Source organism: Podarcis liolepis (genome assembly GCF_965112155.1).
Source record: "Podarcis liolepis genome assembly, chromosome: 9".
In the NCBI taxonomy this organism is placed as follows: domain Eukaryota; kingdom Metazoa; phylum Chordata; class Lepidosauria; order Squamata; family Lacertidae; genus Podarcis; species Podarcis liolepis.
The window spans coordinates 40,559,129-40,581,555 of NC_139564.1; the positions used below are offsets into that span (position 1 = coordinate 40,559,129).

General features: G+C 40.5%; 1 protein-coding gene across 1 annotated transcript in view; it reads left to right on the top strand.

Annotated features, from left to right (window-relative positions):
• Window positions 1–22,427, top strand: part of LOC310714594 (uncharacterized protein) — a 42,315-nt gene that overhangs the window by 17,284 nt on the left and 2,604 nt on the right. Inside the window, exons 10-19 of the mRNA XM_083520027.1 lie at window positions 2,931–2,995; window positions 4,095–4,201; window positions 5,683–5,794; window positions 7,434–7,533; window positions 10,201–10,240; window positions 10,788–10,839; window positions 13,317–13,428; window positions 14,567–14,650; window positions 16,267–16,390; window positions 21,494–21,584. Coding sequence (XP_083376153.1) covers window positions 2,931–2,995; window positions 4,095–4,201; window positions 5,683–5,794; window positions 7,434–7,533; window positions 10,201–10,240; window positions 10,788–10,839; window positions 13,317–13,428; window positions 14,567–14,650; window positions 16,267–16,390; window positions 21,494–21,584 — 887 coding nt within the window. The remainder of the gene's footprint in view (window positions 1–2,930; window positions 2,996–4,094; window positions 4,202–5,682; window positions 5,795–7,433; window positions 7,534–10,200; window positions 10,241–10,787; window positions 10,840–13,316; window positions 13,429–14,566; window positions 14,651–16,266; window positions 16,391–21,493; window positions 21,585–22,427) is intronic.

Consider the following 22,427-nt stretch of genomic DNA (forward strand, 5'->3'; position numbering starts at 1 on the left):
TTGGGGTCCCTTCCAACTCGACAATTCTATGATTCTATGAATTAGTTTGAAGTCCTGCACCACTGAAATCAACAGAGTAGTCTGCCATTTAGCTCTGCTGAGATGGAGGAGAAAACCATGACCTCCTCTGTGTACAAGTCAAGCCTATCGACTTTGGTGATTCTCCAGCTGAAGCCTCTTTTAAGAAAAGACGGACTTGGCCTCAGTTAAGACAAAATGGTCTTGGCTCTAGTTATTTCAGAGCTAAAGTATTCCAGTGCTTTCTGTGTGGAGCTTCCTTCACAAACAGCTTGGAAACTTCATCCGTAGGACTGAAAATTCAGAACTTAAGTCTGATAACTGGGACTCATTATTCCAGTTACTTTGGCTACCTGTGTGTTTCCAGGTTGAATTTAGCATGCTCATCTTTAATTTCCTAAATTGCTCAAGGCCTAGTTGCTTCGGGGGACTGTCTACTCCCATATCATCCTGCCCAGAGTTTAAAATCGTCCTGTGTGCCATCATCAATCGTTGATATACTTGCAAGCATCAAGGGCTGACATGTCTGACATGGAAACCCAGAGTCAGTTAGATACATGACTAGGTGGGCCAACCATTCAGTCAGATAAGATTTCTTTGCTGAGCTGTTTTCAAAGACGTTGTTTATACTCATTATTACTAAGGAGTGCATCATACATTCTAGGCTGCGGTTGAACATAACACTAAGCCATGGCTTGTTTTTAGCACAGTGTGTTCCACAAACTGTAAATCATTTCGCAGGCAGGCAAACAAACTATGGCTTGTTTCTCCAGAGCTTGTTTTGTTTTAGCTGTGGAATAATTTACACAGTTATTGTTGTAACTATCATCTCTCTTTATCAGTTTAAACCTCCCTGGTTAAAACCTGCGATAGCTCAGTTCGTAGAGCATGAAAATCTTCATCTCGGGGTTGTGGGTTTGAGCCCCAAGTTGGGCAAAAAGATTCCTGAATTGCAGGGGGTTAGACTAGATGATCATTGGCATCAATTCAAATTCTACAATTATGTGATTTTGTGAAGGGGAACTGGAGCAAATAAAATGGGAGGATCATGTACTAGAACACCAGTGGTAATTCTGTTGAAGCAGATTTTAGTGTAGCAATACCAACACCATGCCATACATTTGTTCTTATCTTTTATTTAGGTTTTATATAATTTTATTCAGATTTGTTTAGATTTTCTTAATTTTGATCTGTGTTAAAAGAGAGGTGTTTTTTTTTTAAAAAAAGGGGGGACTGCTGTGATTTGTCCTGGAGGTTCAGAACTTTTCATTTTATATTGTATATAGTTTTATTTAGGTCTGCGTCTATTTATTTATGTTAATGCATGTGACTTTTATACAAATATGGAATTACATTTGCTAAACACTTGCTTTGTGATGGTCTGATGGCTAGATATAAATAAACCAATCTGATATACTGTGATGGCGACAACAGGGTTGAAATCAGGGGTGGGGGACCTGTTGTACCATTCCAGATGTTGCTGGACTCCCCAGTCACATCATCCCTGACCCCATTGGCCCTGCTGGCTGTGACTGTTAGGAGCTGGAGTCTAACAACATATGGAGGAGCACAGGTTTCCCACCGCTGGTTAAAATTCCTCCTCAGCACCTGGAAACAGTCATCCAGAAGAATTGTCCTGAGTACAAAATATCAGCATGATCCTGGCTGATCCTGTTTGCAGGCTGAGCCATCTTTGGGTAGCTGTGATAATATAACGATTAACCATTTTGTGGGCAAAAAATGCCTGTCTTTTACTAGATAGTGAGCTAGTTTAAATTAAATAGCTATACAGTGGTGCCTCGCAAGACGAAATTAATTCGTTCTGCGAGTTTTTTCGTCTAGTGAATGTTTCGTCTTGCGAAGCACGGTGTTGGAAAAGTTTTGGAAAAGCTTCAAAAATCACCAAAAACCTCAAAAAAGGCTACCACACCGCGTTCTATGAGTTGCTGCTCGAAGTCAAGTCGCAACTGTATTAACGGTGTTAAGAAAAAGGAAACAAACTTGCAAAAAACGCAAGACGTTTCCGTCTTGCGAAGCAAGCCCATAGGGAAATTCGTCTTGCGAAGCAGCTCAAAAACCGCAAAACCCTTTCGTCTAGCGAGTTTTTCGTCTTGCGAGGCATTCGTCTTGCGGGGCACCACTGTAGCTGGCTTGCCTGCTCCTGCCTCCAAACCCCTCAGATATGCTCTGTTGAAGGTTGGAAGATCTGCTGAATTGGGTAGACTGTTGTCCAGGGCAAGCGGGGATCCCTGATGATTGGGCATGAACATATTATTTAAACTGAAGCTCTACTAGTGCAAGGTACCTACACTCTCACAGCCTAATTCGTTCAGCAGGGTCTGCTGTCTTGAGGTTGTATCCAACAGTACTGCTCAGCTGACAGCAGGGTCTCTGCCTGCAGAATGGAGAGGGAAGCCATTTCCAGCAATTCCCTTTCCCCTGTGCTACCTTTTCCTCTCCAAAGTCTGCTTCACAGCATTTTGGGGGAACCATCATAGCAGATTTAGAGGTGGCGCAGGCGACTGGAAAAGACGAGAATTTATTTCCTGTTCTGTTGCCAGAAATCTTTCTGCCACCTGGGTGACACCATTGAATGCAGCCTGGACACAACACCTGTCCCCACCCCAGCAACAGATGTTCAGAGGAATTCCACTTCTCAACTGCACAGTTCCATTTATCTGTTGTGGCTAAAATCCACTGAAATACTTTTCTGCCACGCACTGGTCTAATTTCATTTTGAAGCCATTGCTTTTACATGTATCCAGGGAAACATATTTTGACACTTCTGATTTTGTCTTCATTTAATAGTGTTGTTGTCAGTCCTATACACTTTGGAGTGCAGTAGCTCATAAATGCTTATTAATAATGGTTTGGTTATAAGTAATTCCAATCTTTTCAATATCTTTTTTCAGGTATTGAAGGTGGTGCAGTGAAAGTTCAGGGAGCAAAAGGATTGCCTCCATCAGCATTTTACAAGGTTCTAATTATTGTTTCAATAATGATAATGGTAGTATAAGCCTGAAGAAAATATAGTATTGCCATGGTGTGAAACATGTGTTTTCCTATGTCTAATGGAAAGAATATAGACACTTTGCAAACGTCATTGAACTGAAGTGATGAGTCTTTCAAGAAATTCTTGGCAAGTCTGTTTTGCATAGCATTTATTTATTTTCACTTTATGTATTTAGTTTTAGAAGGTTTTGCAGTCCTTTCTGTGGTAAACAGTCTGAAATTAAACTATCCAAACTGTTTGAACATGTTGTTCAGAAAAAGGAGTCTGAAAGACCATATGAACAGAAATTTTGTTTTAAAACTTTTGGATAGTGCAGATGCAAATTTGTGTAGTGTTCTGTGCATTGAATCTGGGGATTTGAAGATGGTGACTTGTCTGCTGGCATCTCACATAACCATTTCTAGGCTGAGATTTGAATTTACTTTATCTTGCATTGGTTCAGTGGGGGTTTTTGTACTATACCACTGTCTCTTTCTGTATCTAACAGAAATTTGCACATTTAAATGTATACATATTAAAACATTTTCTTGCTAGTCCTTTACCACAGATACACTATTTAGCAAGTATAAAGATTTATCTTCCAACTTCTCACAGCATTTGAAAATCACAATCATCCTCTATTATCTTAATTTATTTCTAAAATGAGACAGAACTTTAATCTATCCCTCTCTAATTATCTGAATATGATTAAATAAGAGTAAAGGATTATTTTAAATAGATGGTTAAACATGAGTCTGCATAGCTAATGAAACTGAAGAGTGGTCACAGACGAACAAAGCCACAGGCACTGTCAAAGGGTTTATTTGAATAACAAGTGCCCTAGGTGTTTTGAGCACGGATCTTAATTGCAAATATAATCAATACAATCCAGTTTTCTAATGGCACTTGCTTCAACTATCAGCTATGAGCGCTCTTCATTCAGTAAACCCTTTGCATAAACTATACAGCTTTTTTGATACTCCTTGTTGCTGCAAGGATAGCTCTTCCATTTTAAACAAAATATGAGAATGAATAATGAGAATGAACCATTAATAATTTATTCACATCTTTTCTGTTTTTCCAGGTAAATGCTACATACCTTGATGGATTCAGAGCTACAGCTTGCTGCCCAGTAGGAGGACCAAAAGCAATAGAAAAAGCAAGAAGAACTGCTGAAAGTATTTTGGAAAGGTTGGAATTTACTGCAGAACAGCTCCCCTAATTGTATAATTATCTCACAGTGCCCCATTGGTTGAAAAGTAGCCATGCCACTTCGTCCGCAACTTAAAATGTCACTATCTTAAATTAAGAGCAATGTAATATACACTTAATATTTCCAACAGCGTATTATCAGGCGCTCATTATGTATAAGAACCTAAGAAGAAGCTGCTGGATTAGACCAATGGCCTATCCAGTCTAGCATCCTGTTCTAACAATGGCCACCCAGAAGACTGCAGGAAACCTTCAGGAAGGACCCAAGCGCAAGAGGGCTCTCCCCTCCTGCAGTTTCAAGCAACTGACATTCAGAAGCATTACTGCCTGTGGCCATATTTGCAAATTAAGCCTGGAGTTGCGTATTGCAATATATGAATACTGTCAAATGTGTTTCCAGAAGAGGGACACAGGTGGCGCTGTGGTCTGAACCACTGAGCCTCTTAGCCTTGCCGATCGGAAGGTCAGTGGTTCAAATCCCCGTGACGGAGTGAGCTCCTGTTGCTCTGTCCTAGCTCCTGCCAACCTAGCAGTTCAGAAGCACACCTGTGCAAGTAGATAAACAGGTACCGCTCTGGCGGGAAGGTAAATGGCATTTCCCTTGAAAAAAAGATTGGCTGGGGCAAGAGATCATTTGATTTCCACACTCATTCTTACCCCCCCTTTTTTTAAAAAAAACCCCAATCGTTCAGAGTGTACCAGGAATGAATAGAATAGCTTGGGGAGAAATTCAGATACATTCTTTGAAAAATGTTTCAGACTTCATTTATGAGGATTTAGAATTTTCTTGATTCTTTTACATTTTCTTATTATGAGAGCTATGATAATAAGGGTTCTTTTGCGGGGGGTGCGGGGGAGAGGCTCCCATCTTTCACCGGTTTCTGAGCTTATAGCTATGCTAACACTTGCCCAATAGGAAGCTTTGGTCTCTGACCCAAACCCCGTGTGAAGGTGGTAGAGTTGCATCTTTAAACACTGTTGTGACCTGCTGGTATAAAGTGGGGACGAGGATACAATTTAAAGGGCACGTGAATGGGGGGTGGGGGTGGGCCAAAACATCCCAAGAGCTTTTCTCCCAGCTGAGCTGGTGCCAGAGCTCAGTTGAAGAGAAAAATCACTGCCTAAGCCAGAGGTAAGCCACAAGTGGGCAGGGGTGGAAAAATATACGTATATGTCACTTGCGTATAACACACTCACATCTGCATCCACTTCACACACAAAGGCAGAAAACCCATTAGAAGACTTCGTCTACTGTTGCCCCATGTAGAGTTTGAATCTCAGAATGGGGATCATAAGTAAATCCCTGCTAGATCATGCCAAAGGTATACCTAGTAGATCACACTGGCCAACCACATGTCCAGAGAGAGTCTGCAAACGGGACTTGCGTTCTACAAACAAACCTTAGGTGTTGCAAAAGTTTCTTTAGCAGCAGCCTATTGAATATATTTGACCTGTTTCAGGACACGCATGATGTTTGATCAGCTGGGATATGAGGACTACAGCAAAATTAACCTACAGATTTTAGGTTCTGAGGAAACGTACGGACCGCACGCCAAAAGGAGCACAGACGATGTAAGTGAGAAGGTGGACTCACAAGCACTTTTCTTGATTGTGCAGCCAAGAGAAGTATTTCTTTCCCTTTGCATTTCCGTTTACTCTTCATTTTCACCGTTTTATCGTTTACTTAGCCCTGAAGGAAAGGAGAATGAAATGGAGCGTATGACGTTATTTGCAGAGGATATTTTTGTTTTTGTGTTCTGGTTTCGGTGCCTAGGTGGGAAGATGAATAGAAACAGAGAACACCAGATTGAGAAGAAGATCGTTCCTCTCATGCGTTTTACCAGTCTTATCACTTTCTTCCTGTTTATATTCATTCACCGACTGGGAAGGAATGGAGGCTAAGAATTAAAATACATATTGCTTAGTGAGCAGCTATGTCTCTTCTTTTCCGTAAATTAATTGCAGCTGTGGGATTGGAGGGGGGCATTATTGTAAAGGGGACATTGCCAATGCTTCCCCCAAATATTGCTTCACTGTGCAGTTGTGATTTTTTTTGGTAAAAGTTACCATTTGTAAGGAGAAGTTCCTAGTTGCCATGAATATACATATATATTATCAATTTGAAAATAACTGAGGTAGTTTTCATAAATACCATTATTCAGCTACTGCTCAGAATGGCATTATTTAGAATGATCAGACTGAAAATGGGAAGGAGCTGGGTTTTCTCTTCATAAAACTGAGGCTCTGTTACAGGACAAGGCAGGTCATTAATGCCCTTTTACAGTGATTTAGGAGGCATTCTGAAGCCAGGCCTTTGGTGGGCAAGGATGCTTTAGTGCTACTGGGTTTAGTTACTGGATTTATTAGGTGGTATTATTACTGATAATTTATGGTTGCTATTTATATTTTATATATTTTGTTTGTAAGCCCCCTCTTGTTGTGGTAGGAGCGGGATAAAAATGTTTAAAATAACTTATCTCAGTAGGATCCCCTTCCAAGTAAGTATGAAGCTTCATGCAACCTTTAAACTGTCAATACTTGTCCCTCTAGTCCAGGCTGTTTTCAGTATCTAAATCTGTACACATGGCTGGAATTATTCCATATTATTTAAAATTTAATTTAAAAAGTCATGTATGGAATATCTCTTTTTTTAGAAATATAACATTCTGTTCCTGCAAGAAAATATGTCTCTTGATATTATGCTTTCTGTTGCAAAATATAATGTTCTCACGATCAAATTTGCTTCTGTACAGAACATATCATCCAGACTCTGAACGGTGCCATTTGAAAGTTAGCACACTGACCCTGCTACTGACAAGAACAGCAGTTTTTTACTAGGGAAGTTTATACTAGGGAAATGTTCTAAACTTTGGACTATTCTTAGAAGCCTTGCTTGCAAGTTAAAATGTGTCAGTCACATTTTTAATGCTCAGCATTGTACAATTATTTGCTATATATGCTATATATGTTTTGTCTGTTGAAAACTAAAGCTATTGTCTTAATTTCACGTGCACGTTTGGTATTTTTAATAAATTATGGAAATAAACAGAAACTTCAAAGTTAAATTTCAAACCATTTGCAGTAGGAGTTGTGTCTTTTGATTTACGCTTCCGCTTCTAAATTCTGTGGAGGTTTTTTTTACCATAGAATTGTTAGTCTTTCAATGTGGTTTATAATTGTTACCTTTCTCTTTTCTAATATCTGAAAACAGGGTCCCCGGGAAGTTGTTATTTGGCTTGCAGTACTTCATAAGCAGAAAAAGGCAGTGGAAATCTTTTCCAGAGAGATTGCTCCAGCTGGAACAGGAATGGGTAAATTTTGAATCTTTTCTCTCTCGGTATCTGGTTGTTTTTCTGCTGTTGTGGTTTATAACCAAACTTGGTTATTAAACTGTATAAAATTGGTTGTCATTTGACCAAAAATGAGCACTTCTTTGGTTTTTAGTTAGTCTAGAACAGGAGTGGGGAACCATTTTGACTTCCCCAGACAGCCTTTAAGGCCAAATTTGGTTGGTGGGCAGGGCTGCCCACGTCAGTCATGTGATGTTACAATGACATCATGTGCAAGGTACTCTGAATTCCTGAGCAAGGTCCTTCCTTAATACAGACCAGCTTTTAAGGTATTCATTTGCACTAAGTTCCCTTTGTAGTTAAGTAATTGCATTGCTTGGGATGTTAGGAGTACATTAACCATGTGGTCCATGTGAATAAGCTGTTCATTTATTGCTTCTGCAGTGGCCTGGAGACAGAATAAATACACTGTTGATTTAAACCTCTGTTTACAGAAGCAGGGTCAGTGTATGGTCACAGTCTGTAACTGGCGGTAAATTTATGTTCTACCAAACAGAGCAAAGTAAAGTAGCACTTATCTATATGATATTAAATATTGCTAAGATGAGATACATGTAACCATCTTGACACTTGTTATTGATCAGATTTGCTTTCAGGAAGGATTTTTTTTACCTTTAAAATGTATTTCGTTTTACAGCATATTTGCAAAAAAACCCCATTGTGCAGTAAAAGCCCATTCCTCAAAACATTTGTGAATGTAAATAAAAACAGTCTTTAATTAATAGTGAAAGTCAAAAGCACTGTTGGATGACACCCCAATTTCTGAGCGGTTCGAAAATTCAGGGGTTCCAGGTGTTTGCCCAGGGTTTGTGTTTGCTTTTACATATGAAGCACAGCAGAGACTGTGGTGTCTTTATGATATGTGGTTTATTTACACATATGTACAACCTCTCCTCGGGAATCCTCGCCCACTAGCTTGCTTACTCAGCTCTTGGCAACCAGCACCTGCTGGCTGGCCCCAGAGCCACCATTCATTCGCCTGGGAGCTTGTAGCCAGGGCCGCTGCAACAAACAGCTGCGCAGGCTTCTGGAGGTGGAGATGTGAGAGGGCATCAGAGGATGGAGAGAAGGAAGGATGGAGGCCAGTGCCACCCACGGCACACCTGACCACTATTCCAGGGTGTCATGGCATGCTGGTCGAAAACCACTGAGCTAGACCATTTGATAGCATGGCATTGCCCCTGTTTCTTATGGGCTTAAGTCTTAAGTTTCTTAAGTCCCTGCCATGCATGAAACTGCATTGACTGTTCAGAGCTAAGACAATAAAACCTGTCATATGCTCTGAAAACATGCCATTACGATCAGTGCAATTTCCGAACACTTCTCAAGGACAGACCCATATGGAGTGTACAGCTGTAATCTAATCTGGGTGTGGCTAAGGCAGAGGTGGGGTAGTGGATGCAGATTCGAAACGTGTATTAAAGTCACCCAAATTCCCGTACTGGCCCCTCAGTCTTATTTTCTTATTGAGATAACTACAACAAAACTGATGGTCGGAGTTTTCAACAGTGTCAGCAAGGAACGTTCACATTTTTAATCTTCTGAGGCAGCTTCCTAACTACAAAACTAATGTGCTGACCCTTATTTCACATCTTAAGTGACCGGAGCTTGACACCACGATGACAGCTGCTTAATGCAGCTTGAGATTTTAAAGTGCCTGGGTATATGTAAATATTATGACTGATGACAAGTGTGTTGGAAGTTGCTTCTAGGTTTAACAGATTAACTTGGCCAGTCCTCATTTATGTTTGAATACATAATCCTGAAAGATATCTTATCTCTTTGGGTTGAGAGGAAATGGATATAGCAATTTTAATTGGCCTCTGTAAGCAAAGTTATTTGTATATGGTGTGCAATATTATAATGACTATAGGACACTTGATTTCAGATGCTTGTTGTTTTAGAGTTTGAAAAGTTCAAGTTGGTAATAAGTGCTGTGGCTGGACGCTAGAGAAGCGAAAATAATATTCTTTCTAAAATCTTGAACCTGATTTAGTTCCAGGTTCTAGCTCTTCCTAATGCTTGTGGATATTACGATAGAAAAAGAAGGGCACTATAAAAGCTGAAAATGTATTCCGCTTTCTAACTTGCGTTGGTGTTACAGTTGAACTGCATTTTTTGTTTAAGTATTTTGCGTTATATTAGATTAGATCCATATTAGTTCAGCACCCTGAGTTAATTTTATTTACATCCATCAGCTAAAGCTCTTGTAAAGGGGACAGCTGTATAGTTACTTAAAACAGCCATCCTAAATAATTTATCAGTGGAAAACTCACTCACTCAGATTCCTAGATTTGCCGCAAACTCCCACCATCTTCTTAGCTTCTGTTGCAGGTCTTCTAGCAGAAGGATAATCATTTTATTTCCTTCAGATTTTCCCGACCTCCCCCTATTGAAACTCCATTTATCCTACTGTTCCTTCCTTATAATTCTGCAGGGTCTAATTAGGAATTGGAGTGATGTTAAGTATTTCATGCTTAGGCAAAAGTCCTCATCATCCTAAAACTTTATCTCATTGTTTGAGGGGGCTTTGGAGAAAAACCAAATCTCAATAAAGAAAATGGTTCAACCCTGATTTTCTGTTAATCATCTTTAGAATCTTAACTTTAAAATATATTTCATTTTCAGCACCTGGTCTCACTGCAATAGTTGGAGGACGTCCAAAAGTGTAAGTTTTTAAGAGGGGGTTATAAGAATATATACTTTTATTTTTAACCGTTAGGGAATTCGTGCATTTCTTAACTGTCAGTTACTTAGCATATTGATTAGCTAACTTTATGTTTTATAGACAGCCAAATTATATACTCCCTTAGCTGAGAATCCTAAAATATTCTAGTCAGTCTCAGGAATGTGCTGACTGCTGTGTTTTGGAGGGCTTTGCCTACAGTGAAAATATTTATTGGTCATTATATTTCTAGAAAATTTCCAGTCGTAACAAAGTGGCTCAGAAGCAGATTATCAGCGATACTGCACTGCATGGTTTTAAATTATCCTGTGTTGCCAATAATTAAAAGACAGGTCTTGAACCCCAACTGCCATCAGCCCCAGCCATCATGGCCAGTGGTCATGAAGGACCGCCCCTGAATTAAATAGATGTACTGAATGTCTAAAGACCATAGTTGATGTTGAGATGTATTCAGGAACCATTTAAAAACCTACTGAAAGGTGTTCTTTTGGCATCTGTACTTAATTTGCCTTTTTTGTGCCTTTTCCAGATCGCCAGTTCTGAAGCCATTTTTCTTTCTTTATCCAAAAAAGAATGTCAAGGTAGGAGCTGCTTTCTAAGTACCAGTCCCAAATACACTTTGTAGCTGCTGCAGAAAATCACAAAATTCATATTGGTTTTATATTTTGAAGGGTGTGTGTTCTTACTTGTACATTCTTCTTAGTCATTAGATTCATGGTGGCTGATTTAGCTTGTTTGTGTTGGGAAGAGACATCCTACAATACACACCATTGCACAAGGCGATACTGTTCTTAATATTGTCTGTGGAGTGTTGAAAAGCTCCAAATGTCCCCGCCCCATAAGTATAGGTATGGGTGTGTGTTTTTTAAAGTTAAATCTTTTTTAAAAAAAGAATCTTCCATTATTCTTTACCAGAAAGAAAAAGAAAACAATTCAGAGCTCTTTAGTGCTTTGCAAGCAGCATTTAGGCAGTCACACCTCTTGCAAAATCTGTTGACTTAAAGCAGAGAAAGACAGAGACACAGAAAACAGAGAGAACAGAAAGGAAGAGAGCACAGAAAAACAGTGAAACTTTGTGAGGGCCTGGCTCTGACTTGAGATGGTTTGTTTACATTGTGGTTGGTCTCAGTGGCGAAGGAACCCTCTCTGGCCCCCAGGGCAGGACACCGAGGGGTGGGGAGAACTGCCTGGTGACACACACGCGACGTCCGTACGGAGTGCGCATGTGTGGCAGCCCATACGGTCGTCGTGCGAGAGGCAGCCCTCATGGATGGCGCATGAGAGTGGCAGCCTGTATGGTTGCTGTGCGAGCGCACGCCCTCGGCCACTCTACAGCTGGGGGGAGGCAGGGGCCATCTTGTCACACACCCCCAGAGTGGCACCTGGGGCACAACACCCCCTCCGCCCCCTGGTTGGACTCAGTGAAGAGTAAAATCACCCCAATTTGCTTCATTATGGCTGCAGAACAGAGCAGCACACCCCTAAATCAAATAACCCGTGCGAGGCCAGAGTAGCAAAGCTTGAACAACCCTCCCCATTTGTCTACAATGTAATGAGAAATCACATTGCCATATACTCTCATCCATGCAACCAGTTGGGGCTAAATGTCTTCTGAGGACCTAAGAATGAGAAGCACAAGGCTTCTTCTGACTCTGAACTTTTGTCCCTCCCTCCTCTATCTCCAAATAGCTCCTTCTATGTTTCTCTAGCCCGGTTGGGGAAGAACAGTAATGTCCTTATTAATAAAGTGTAGCAGTTCCAGCAGCTGTGGGAACCTCCAGCCCATTGGCCCAACCACTCGGCCCATGAGGCTGTTATTGGCCAAGCCATGCCACCTGCTCTGCACCTGATGCAGCTAAAGATGTATGGTAGCTAAGTCCTATTGTAGCAGCAATGACATTTTTCTGATCATTGGTGCTTCCATGCAAGCATTGACAATCAGCTGATTTGGGAGGCTAGCATAGCGCTGTGCAGAAACAGGTCACCTGAGGTCATTGTGACTGACAGGTGGGAGTCCCCACTCATGTGTCAAACTTGGCCCATGCAGGGTGGGAGAGACTGTACCATTTCCTGTGCTTAAAGTTTGACCTGGATTTCAGTAGTTGCATAAATGCGTGCTGTTTTAAATATTGTTTTAAAGTCTGACCTAGAGTAAAACCTATTGCATAAGGTTCCCCCCCATCTCCAAAGACTTGCATTGATACAAAGATTCTATTATTTGGTTTGCAACAGAGCTTTGTTCTGTTCTTGTGAAGAATGAGGATCAGTGGAGCTTTTCCTTCAGCTTTTATGTAATTGTACTTAACTTCAAAACAGTGTTTGTGCAGTTTCGTATCTTTACAAGTTAGAAACCTTCTGATTTCAAAATATACAATTGTATGGGTAATATACAACTAATTTATACTTAGAGCAGGCCCAATAAAATTAATGGGTCTAAGTTAAGTCATGTCTGTTAATTTCAATTGGTGTACAGGGGGTATGGCTAATGTTGGGATAAAACCTTGCATTTTGTTAAAGTGAGGAGCAGCTGAAATTTTTTTCAATAAGTCTTCCTCTGTCCTCCAAGTCCCCCCAAATTAAATATCTGCTAAAAGTAAGAATGGTGCAAATTGTCCTGAGTTCCACTTAGTCTTCAATGTCTGCTGACCAATGCTGGATGTACACGAGGAAGGCTTGCTTGCTTCTCATTCCACTTTGTTTTGAATCTTTTGCAAAACTTGTAGTTGCACTTAAATGGTTGTAGACCACCACAGAAGTTTTTAAAAATCAAAAGCTGGAGAAAGGCCATTGACATGACTGGCTGGCTGCATCTATAGGTTGCAGTAGACACTTCTGATTTGTGAGATATCTGTAAGCAGGATCTATTATAGTCCAGTCAGCTGATGCCTTGGTGTGATAGGTTGTGTCAACACAGATTTCATTGAAAGCACAAGCTAGATGTTGCATGGGAGCACTAACACAGTTTTACCCATTTGACATCTAGCTTGTTGCCTACATGGCTTTTAGTCTTGTATATGTGGCAAGCCTATTTAACTGTTTAAATAATATCCTCCCCCAGATTGACATATTTATCAATGGGCTACATGTTGAAACATATGAGGAGGATCTTTCATTCACTTCAGATGCAGCAATTTCACATGATGAGCCCATGACTCAGGAAGAGTTAAAAGGTACTATTGTTTACCACTAAAATTGCTCCATACCTAGATTTTTTATTTTTATTTTTGCATATTGACATTTCTTTATACAGGGTGTGTTTTTCAGTACAGTCTTCTTCTATTTGCACACAGTCATGTCCACTTGAAAATAAATCAAATGCTGTTGTAGTTTCTCAAATCTGGAGAAATCTTCTCTGTCAAATGTGCAAAGTATATTTCTTGTAGCAGATCCTAAACTTATCAGATTATAAAATATAATAGGCCTTGGGCATAATCTTATAGCCTTATAGCCATGTGCTGAAAATTGGTAGAATTACAGTTTTTGACAGAATAAACAATTATTTAAAGACCACATGCCATAATTTTGCTTTACGGTTTATTCGAAAGTTTCGGATTATTTAATTAGTAAAACAGATTAAGGATATTGCACAAAGGACAGATTTGTGATAGTGTTGTAGCAATATCATAAATGGTTGGATCTGGGGGCTTGTTTTGGACATTTCTCAATCCTAGTAGTAATTTCAAAATTTACTGGTAAATGATGGAAAGGCTGAGAAGACTGAGGTTCAGATTCCCACTCTGTTATAAACCACCTGGGAGGACATTGGGCCTGTTTTTCTCTCTCCCAGCCTATATCACAGGTTAGTTGTGAGGATAAAGTGGGTGGGTGAGCCAACTTGAGCTCATTTGGTTTATGTTGAAATATACTGTACACAAGTTGGCCTATTAAGGATTTATTATTATAATATTTATTATTGGAGTGTTTGTATATGCGGTGAATATTTTATTGTAATAAAGAATTCAATATTTTAAAAAATACATTTTCCCTTAACTTTGTTTTTGGTTGCTAAGGGTTACGGATCGTTCGTACCTTAGCTTGATTTAAGAATATATACATGAAGTTTGAGTCAAGTCCAGGCTTCCTCAACCTTGGCCCTCCAGATGTTTTGAGACTACAATTCCCATCATCCCTGGTCCTGCTAGCTAGGGATCATGGGAGTTGTAGGCCAAAAACATCTGGAGGGCCAAGTTTGAGGAAGCCTGGTCAAGTCTGCAAGCAGCAATACACTAGAGAGTATAAACAAACAAAACAACAGCTTTCCTGTTGCAGGTGAGAAAGCAGTAATTTTATTTCATTCCATATGTATAGATCTACCAAGTGGTCCGCATGTATATCGTCTGGAAGAACTTGCCTATACCAGAAGTGGGGACAAAGGCAATTCTGCAAACATAGGTATTCTTCAATTCTTATGGTTACATGTGTGAGCTGTTTTTTAAATGAATAGAAGTTTCACACCACGTTGAGAATATGCTTAACCTTCATACATTTTTGCAAGGATAACTGATGCTGAAGCGGTAGAACAAAATTTTAAACATTTCATACATTCAAAATAATGCTTTGACAGTGTTCCACCCCTTTGTCCCACTTTGTATATGTGCGTTTCAAACTTGAAGAGCTTATTAAAACCACTGTCAATACAACAAAGTTCCCATCTGTCAAAGAGAAACACAATCAATGAATTTTTGTTAAGCTTTGGGGATTTTACCCTTGTATATGTTGTTTATTTATCACAAGTCAGTGGAAAGAGATGTAGGAAGCAATATACAGTAACTTAAGACTGAGTTTATTTCATATAAAACTGGACCTCAAATATATTTAAATCTAGATCTTCCCCCAATAAGCTATATGGATTTATCATCTACATCCTTTACTTGGAATTTTTTCTTACTTCCTACTTTGTTTGGCTGTCATGTTTATGTTTTTTTAATAGTTTGTGGGTTTTTTTATCTTATCACATCTTTGTATTTCTATTGTAAGCTGTCATGGGACTGTTTTGGAAAAGGTGAGATATAAATATTTGAATTTATTTTAAAAATGTGTCACCAGATGCAAAAATTATACAGCAGAAAACAAACACACCTTTACCTTACTTTTTATCATTATTATACCAGCAAGGACAGCTCATCAAACATGAAACAACAGCTGAGAGGAAGAAAGACCTCCCATAGAAAATGCATTTATTTTTAACCCTGCAAGGCTGTTGGTTTGAGAAAAAACTTGGAATGGAATGGGGGTTTTTTTATGATAGTTTTGCCATAAAACAGTACGTGGCTGGTGTTGTTTTCTGGCCCAATACACTCATACCTTGGTTGCTGAACACCATGGTACTCGTACATTTTGGCTCCTGAACGATCGGAACCTGGAAGTGAGTGTTCCAGTTTTCCAACGTTCTTTTGGAAGCTGAATGTCTGATGTGGCTTCCGCTATTGTTTCCGGTGTGATTGTGAGCCACTCGGAAGCCGCACCTTGGTTTCTGAATGTTTCAGAAGTTGAATGGACTTCCGGAACGCATTGCGTTCGAAAACCAAGGTACAACTGTACTGGATCTCATGGAGAAGGTCAAAGGTTACAGAACCATGGATAGCATCAAGTGAGCCACTTGCTCTGACAAAGATTGAGAACAGACCAAGCCTATTAAAGCAAGTACACCCCTTCAGGACCATAAAGGGCCAACCCTCTGGCCTGAATATGTGCACTTCCTGTTCCATAGCCTCCATCTTGGTGTCTCCCTGTGATGCTGGACTAGCGAGGGAGGCATTGGATGGCTCTGGGGAAAGTTACCGTACTTTTGAGAGTCCCAGCTCTGGCCATTGAGATATGGGAGATTCCTTGGAGATGGGGCTTATGTTCTGCAGGCTCAGTTGTCTCCTGCTGTCCAGCAGCGCACTCAGAGCCCTGCACCTGGTCTGTCTCCTTAACTGAAGAGACTGCAGCCCCTGACTCCTAGTCTTGCTGGAGGCTAGACTCTGAGGTCATAACAGTTGCGTTCTTCTTGTGTGCAACAACAGGTGTAGTAGCTCGACATCCACTGTACTATCCATACCTCAAGAAAGCACTAACTGCTCAGGCTATAGAAGGGTATTTCCAACATCTTTTAGAGAAGGAACAGTCTGAAGAGAGCTCGGTCACAAGGTATGTGCTTTTTCAGATTAAAATATTCATGCAGCGTGGCTTGAAGAAACTGTTTTGTCATATTCTTAGATTACTAGAAAATATTCACATTTGAAATAGACTTCAAATGTTATTCTAGCCAAAAGTCCAGCGGAGAACATTGGACACAGATAAATGTTCCCACTGAAGGGTTGATTCAATATCACAAGTAGAAAAATGGATTTTGGGGCTCCACTGAGCTGCTTCATTTGAACAGGGAAAGTATGGAAGAGGTTGAGATATTAAGGCATGCCTGAAGTTGACTTAATATCTTGGTTTGCTCCAAAGCAGTGAAATAAAGTTTCCTGTTCAGATGAAATGGAAACCTATCATTAATAGAGAACTTCCTAGTTTGTTTACTCTAGTTGAGAAGAGGCTGTGGGAATGACCAAAAGGTTTGTTTACATCTTGGCTTAATAAACCAAGATAGGATCAAGTGTATGTCTGACAACAGTTTGAGACAAAGAGTATTTGTGTCATTTAAAAGCAAACACCATCCTGAAAAAAGGGAAAGGAAAGGAAAATGGAGGGCAGAGGAAACAGTGTGAATTGGGCCACTCAAGCCTTTGACAACTCATTGTAAGTATCCCAAAAGAGGGATAGGAATTGAAGTTGAGGAGATGCCTCTCCCATAACCTGCCTCCAGCTGTATGGTACTCAGGTTTGGGGCCAACCGTCCTCTAGTGCTATTTAGCAGAATGGGGAAAATCTTCTGCATGGGTATGGGAGGAAACAGACCAGAGAGGGGACTTGACAGCCATGAACAGGAGCACTGCAACATTGGTATATGTATCTAGAGAACAGTAACAAGAATGATAGGGAGGAGACACATGATCAAACCAGTGAGCAAAATCATTCATCTAAACCCTGGTCTTTCTCTTTACCTTTCCATCTTAATTAAATTATAAGATTTCTTGTCACAGCACCTAGCACACTATGACACCTAACAAATGTTTCATCATCATAGTAATAGGACTAGTCGTGCTGGTAGTTCACTTTTACAGTGTCTACTCTGTTAATACTGCTGGCATAAATGATTCATCTGTCCCTTGCCTTGGGCTCATTTCTGTGTTGAACCAAATCCTGTACGTATGCAGAATGTGACTTCTTACTTGAGTTCAGAGAGGAATTGATAACAATCTCTGTTCCTTTGGCTCATCATAAATCAGATAATTTATGATGTTAAATATAAAACCACCTAGCCTCTTACTAGGAATGGAAACAACAATAATTCACAGCGAGTAAATGGCCATAAGGTAACAGAAATTCTACCAAAGTTTTCCATGCCTCAAGATCCTGTAGAAATAAGTTATTGTTTACTGATATTTAAATTAGATGCTAAGGAACTGGATTAAACTAAATTGTACTAACGGAAGACAAGTTGCACTAGCACAATGGGACTTCCCCCTTTCTCCCACTGTGCACCCCTGCACCCTCCCCAAAGGCATTTAGGGGGTGGTCGAGAGAATCCCCAGAACAGCTGGCAGGATGAGAAGAGGGGAGGCCATTCTGTCTGGCAGACAAATATGCTTGTACTGATGGAATAATCGCCTTGGAATTCCACCCTAAATATTTTTGTTTCCAAACTCCCAAGTCATTGTCCTTCAAATGGTTGTTACAATGCTGTTTACAGTGGAAGCAAGATGAGAAATGACTCTGGAATGTCCTCTGATCTTAACTTAAAGGTAAAAGTAAAGGATCCCTGACAGTTAAGTCCAGTTGCAGACGACTCTGGGGTTGCGGTGCTCATCTCGCTTTACTGGCCGAGGGAGCCGACATTTGTCCGCAGACAGTTTTTCCAGGTCATGTGGCCAGCATGACTAAGCCGCTTCTGGCAAAACCAGAGCAGCATACAGAAACGCCGTTTACCTTCCTGCCGGAGTGGTACCTGTTTCTCTACTTGCACTTTGACGTGCTTTCGAACTGCTAGGAAACTTAGGAAGGCTTTTAATTAAGGCCTTCCAGCTTGTGACGTTTGCTGTGGGATTTCCAAGAAATGATTCGATTGTTCTGTCGCATTTTTTTTCTTTCGGGGGCAAACTGAAGAACAACATTTCTTTATCAACCTTAAAATCTTCATGATTATGCGGTCTGCAAAGGTTAAGTTCATAGCACTTGTGTTCTCTGAAGGCTAGAGAATAGTTATCTTATTCACTGAGCAATGCTATGGACCATGAGCTAACTGTGCCATTTTTGCATTGTGAACAGATACTTGCTTCGTGAAAACGTGTGCTCAGGCCACTATTGAAGTTTTTGGCTTAATCAATTTTCTTTGATTAATCAAATCATAGGCATTTAGTTTGCTGTGTATTTTTAAGGATGTGATAACAGAATAATGTGAACACAGGGTGAAAAGCAACCAGTGAGAAGAAAGAACACTTTTGTGTTGCCCTTGAGGAGGATTAGAAGGAATTATACTCACATGCTTTTAAGATCTGAAGGCTTCTTACTGGACTGGCAAAATTTGTTTGCCTATGGGAACAAAAGCAAACAAGCTTTCCATTGAAAAGAAAATGACACATAATTTTGAATAGCAATTTGAGAAGGAAAACCATATTCTTGCATTTTAATAGCTCTATTTCTCTTTTGTATACTATCTGACAAATGAGCACAATTGTTATGATGCCATTTCTGTAGAAATTACTACGAAATGTAACTTCCTGTTTCTGTTCCAGGACTTCAGATGAGTACAATTGTTTAGTACTATTTCTGTAGAAATCATTACAAAATTTAACTTTCTGTTTTTGTGCCATTGAGGACTTCAGACAGAAAGATTTAACGCTGCAATTCTGTACTCACTTACCTGGGAGTAAGCATAATGAACTCCAGTGGTCCATACTTCTGAGCAGAGATTGCCTAGAATTGCCCAGTTAAAATAGAACTTAAATGAGAGTTAACTTGATAATACTCGTATATAGCTAGCTAGTTATTTTATCTTTTACATTAAAAATTATATATAGCTTATTTTTATTTAACACCCCCAACAGATCTTGTTCTTGTTCCCCCATTTGGTTTTTTTTTAGTGGGGGAACACCCAAGCCACTCTGAATTCTCAAAGAACACAAATCCCTGTGTGTTTCCAGCTCCAACAGAAGACTGCCATGATGTTGCTCCCTTTCACAGACACATACCGTATTTTTCGCACCATAAGACGCACCTGACCATAAGATGCACCTAGTTTTTAGAGGGGGAATACAAGAAAAAAAAATTCTTTAAAGGGAGCGCTGAGCAGAGTCTGTATGCATCCCAGGCTCTGCTCAGCACTCCCTTTCGCGAGCCACGTGGAGCGTGTGTGTGGCACTTGCAGACTTCTCCCTCTTCAGGGAAAAGCCCCCAAGAGCTGCACACACGCTCCGTGTGGCTCTTGCGGGCTTTTCTGGGAGGTGGGGCAAGGGACTGAGGGGCTGCCCTCTGTCCCTTCCCCCACCTCCCGCAAAAGGCAGGGGTAGCCGTGCGAAGCCTCCTCAGGGCAGTGGAATGAAGGCTCCCAGTGCCCTAAAGAGGCTTCACGTGGCTAAGCCAGAAGCTAGAACAGCGAGAGGGAGTGCTGTGCATGATCCCTCTCGCTGTTCTGGCTTCTGGGATAGCCACGCAGCCTGCATTTGCTCCATAAGACGCACACACATTTCAGCTTAATTTTTAAGAGGGAAAAAGTGTGTCTTATAGAGCAAAAAATACGGTACCTTCCTGGCATCACCTTCAACAATTGGGGTGGGGGGTGGGGAGCTGAGCCCTGATTCCAAAAGGTAGGAAAGGGGAAGGTAGGAAAGTTGCATTCTACAGGCAAAACTCCAGTCACATTTCATCTTAGCATATATTTGGAATTGATATTTTCACCCAGATTATAACAGTTCATTATATATGGGAGGACGGGACATGTAGAAAAGCAAAGTTTGCTCCATTAAAAAACTTAGGGAATTGTATTGGAACCAACCAAGATGTCACAAAATAGTGACAAGGGGAGAGGAACAACAACAACAACAACAGCAACAGCAACAGCAACAGCAACAACAGCAACAACAATAGTATGCTGGATGTTGGCCAGACAGGTCAAATATGCTCATCAGGGCTCTCCCCAAGCCACACACCCCACCAGCCCTGCTTTGTGTGCTACTTGATTGGTTTTGCCTAGCCTTGAATTCTGGTAATGCTTCTTCCTTGCTTGATGGAGGATAGAGAGGTATTTGTAAAGAAACTAACCCACTATACAAGGTAAAATTCACACTAGTTTCTTTGCTCGCTTTTGCCTCAGTTTCACAATAGAGATTAAAGATGCCTCTGATCAGTCTCTGTTAGGAGCTACAGGTATTAAATAATATTATTTATTATTCATGCTGGGATAAAGAAACAAGGCCTGAAAGCCATTTTTAAAAATTACAATGTCCAACAGTAACCCAGATCTGCCCCCATGCCTTCAGTGGCTTAACCCTGGGTTCCTGATTAGTCAGAGAGCTGAAATAAAGAAAAGCATGGCATTCTGTATGTTAGCAAATCTGGAGATCAGTTATACCAAATTGTGTGGTAAACCTAGTGGTAGGACAGGATGTAGCCTTCAAAATGCAAAGTTCCTCTTCAGGTGGTAGGAATGCAGTTTCTTATGGATGCTTCTGCCATGAATGGCTTCCTTCTATATTTCCTAAGGCAGCTAAAAAAGCACAGTCATGTTGGTCCATGAGAAGTCCATGAGAAGAAGGAAGAAACCCTCCAGAATTGGGGTATGACTAGCAAACAGTCATCACTTGCCAAAGAATTTCAGGAAGTTTGGATACTAAACATTATGTTAGCTTTTACATTGGAAATAAACTTTTTAGACTGTTGTATTGGAAATAAACTTTCCAGACTGTTGTAGTCTGCTGGTTTTATAAACATAGCAATAAAAGGATATGGTCTGCCTTATGCACACACTTGTTAAAATAGGTCAGCTCCTTGAAGTCATCTTCCTTAAATGTGCATCATTTCACTTACTCATGTGTTTAGTTTCTAAATCCAAGTTTTGTAATCCATGATCAGTCCCAGTGTGATTTCTTAAGGACTTTGATGAAATTGCAAGCTGGCGAAGCAAACAGCTATATTTTATTTTTCCAGATATGAAATGCCAGGAATACATGGATTGAACTTCGTTCTGAAAAATGCCCTGGGTGGCGGTGGCACTGCATCTCTGAGAAGTGACCCACAAGTAGGTGTCTTTTTCCAAAGGGGTTACTGAGTTGGTCTGTTGCAGCAAATCAAAAGGGTCTTTTGCCCCTTACAAGATTGATAGATGTGTTGTGGCATAAACATTCCTGAATTAGAGCCCTCTTTATTGTAAATGGGATGGGGAGGCGGGGTTCATTAAATGTATACCACAATCCGTCTGTTACAGTGCAAACCTATATATGTCTACTAAGAAGTAAGCCCTTTAATGTGGCTTACTACCAAATTAGTGGATATAGGATTGCAGCCTTAGGCTTTAAGGTGGCACAAGACACAGAACTCAAGCAATTTGTTTTCTCCCCGCCCCTTACATTCCTTTTAACAAACTGTGATAGATTAACCAGCCATTACCTGCTGAGATGTTAATGTCCTGAAGTTACCAATTCTAGCTCTAAGATGGTATTCAACTAAGTTTTACTCACAGTAGAGCTGCTGAAATTAATAAGCTAGGACTGTTGATTTCAATGGGTCTATTCCGAGGAATACTTAGTTGAATTCCACCCCTGGAGTTCAGAGAGTTACCCTGTGACTTGTCATGTTCTATCCCATTTCTGTGTTGGCCTCTGCAAACAGCTTCTGGGGACAGCCTCATGTTCTCTTGTATCTTGGCTTCCCCTTCTATAGAGACTCATATGGTGCAATCCTGCACATACATTCTCAGGCAGAAATCACACAGGTTTGGGGCCATGAGGTAATTGAATAGAAAGTGCCAAACTGAAATAGTTTGCAGCAGGAGGAAGGGAGTTGCTGTTCAAAAGGGGGAGGGTCACTAGGGAGACAAATTTGGGGTCCCCCCTTGTTTGAATAAGAAATTACCTTTGTTGCT